Source organism: Haplochromis burtoni, unplaced genomic scaffold, assembly GCF_018398535.1.
Source record: "Haplochromis burtoni strain Fernald_Lab_line unplaced genomic scaffold, NCSU_Asbu1 Contig_235, whole genome shotgun sequence".
Classification (NCBI taxonomy): domain Eukaryota; kingdom Metazoa; phylum Chordata; class Actinopteri; order Cichliformes; family Cichlidae; genus Haplochromis; species Haplochromis burtoni.
In genome coordinates, this window is record NW_024582596.1 from 171,710 (window position 1) to 173,332 (window position 1,623).

Genomic DNA, 1,623 nt, shown 5'->3' on the forward strand with positions numbered 1-1,623 from the left:
ACACAGAGACTCTTTGCAGAAACTGTGATTGGTAGTGATGTCTGTGTCTTACCCTCTGTTTCATTTTGGCACAGTTTGGCAAAGTATCTCGACATCGGTTGTGGATAGTGGCACTGCATGCTGGAGTAAATGAAGACACGAGGCAAAATAAACAGTGAGGAACATAAAACATGCAGTTAAATCAACACATTCATTAGACACAGATCTTTCACTATAATCACATCAACAACCAAAATAATCTCTTTAGTCACGATTTTCACTGCCAAAAACCTGCAAGCCAGCGGTTTTCAAACGTAACCTGGGAGGCTCCTCTTCTTCATTTATCCAGAACCTATTCAGTGCTTATTTTACCTACATTTTTAAAACAGCAAGAGGGCAAAGGAACCCACTGGTTAAACCAACAATTGTGATGTAAAACACATCAGTCCTCAGTGGGCAAAACAGTGACGCTGTGTAAATGTACGGGTATGGACGGGAATGAAAGTAAGAAACAGCTGACAGAAAGTCGTATGCACTGATGACAACTTGTTTGGCTCACAGTTTAGATTAAAACATACTTCACTTAACAACAGTATTTTTTCACACATGATAAGCTGTGAGCGATAGTTTATTATGGCATATACTGTGCATGAGGGCACACAGCCTGCAGCCAGCCAGTAGCTCTGATCCAAACACTGATACTTGAGAGTGGACTGAGCTGTCATCGTCACACTGTGATAAAAACAAATAGCAAAAACTCCTATTGTTGTATTGTGACAGGTTATTTAATTTGGTGATTGAAGCTGTTCACTGACTGCTCTTTATTTCTTCAGTCATCAAATCATAATAAAGATTCTCCCATCAGCACTACTGTGACTGCTGATGTAGTCAGGATGCGGTCGGCCGCCCCCCCCCGAGCCTGGGTGTGCTGGGCGTTTCTTCCTGTTTTAAAGGGAGTTTTCCTCCCCGCTGTTTTCAAAGTGCTTGCTCATAAAAGGACATGTGATTGTCGGGTTTTCTCTGTTGCTTCTCTGTTTCCTGTGACTAAAGTGAAGACTGACTGAAAATAAGAGTGGAACCAGGTCTCTTCATCTTTGACCATAAATAGTTTTTTTTTTAGTTTAATTTAAGAATTAAATATTAATGTAATGGCCTTAAAATACCCCTCCTGTCTCCCTCCTTTTAAAGTCTAATTCAGTTAATAAAAAGGGACCAAATACTAAAAAACCAAGAGAGAGATGACGCATAACTCAGTGCACATCCTGTGTTTTTAGACATAGAGAGAACTTTGTTCTGAGGTTTGTGTCTCTGGCTTTATCGTCATACTATCGTCATACTACACATCGTCATACTACACTATATAAAGCATAATGATGAGACAGTGGTGGAATAACTAGAGTGTTACTTACTAGGGCAGCAGAGAGCCTCCTTTGCAGTGATGCTCTTGTTGCATGCTGAGCAGAGTGTGGTTCCTGACACTGTCAGAGATGTAAAAAGGTGACCATTGGGCTTGAGCACCACACTCTCCCTTGCAGCTTTCTCTCGCTCCCTCATGCGCTCTCGCTCTTTATTCTGAAAATGAAACAGAATGTAAAAAACTTGTAATACGAAATACTTATTCACACACATTTACTGAGAGACAGT

General features: G+C 40.7%; 1 protein-coding gene across 1 annotated transcript in view; it reads right to left on the reverse strand.

Moving 5' to 3' along the window:
* Window positions 1-1,623, reverse strand: part of arhgef1a (Rho guanine nucleotide exchange factor (GEF) 1a) — a gene marked incomplete in the record, with an annotated part of 43,699 nt that overhangs the window by 40,655 nt on the left and 1,421 nt on the right. The window contains 2 exon segments of the mRNA XM_005937813.3: window positions 53-120; window positions 1,389-1,551. Of these exon segments, the coding sequence (XP_005937875.2) occupies window positions 53-120; window positions 1,389-1,551 (231 nt within the window).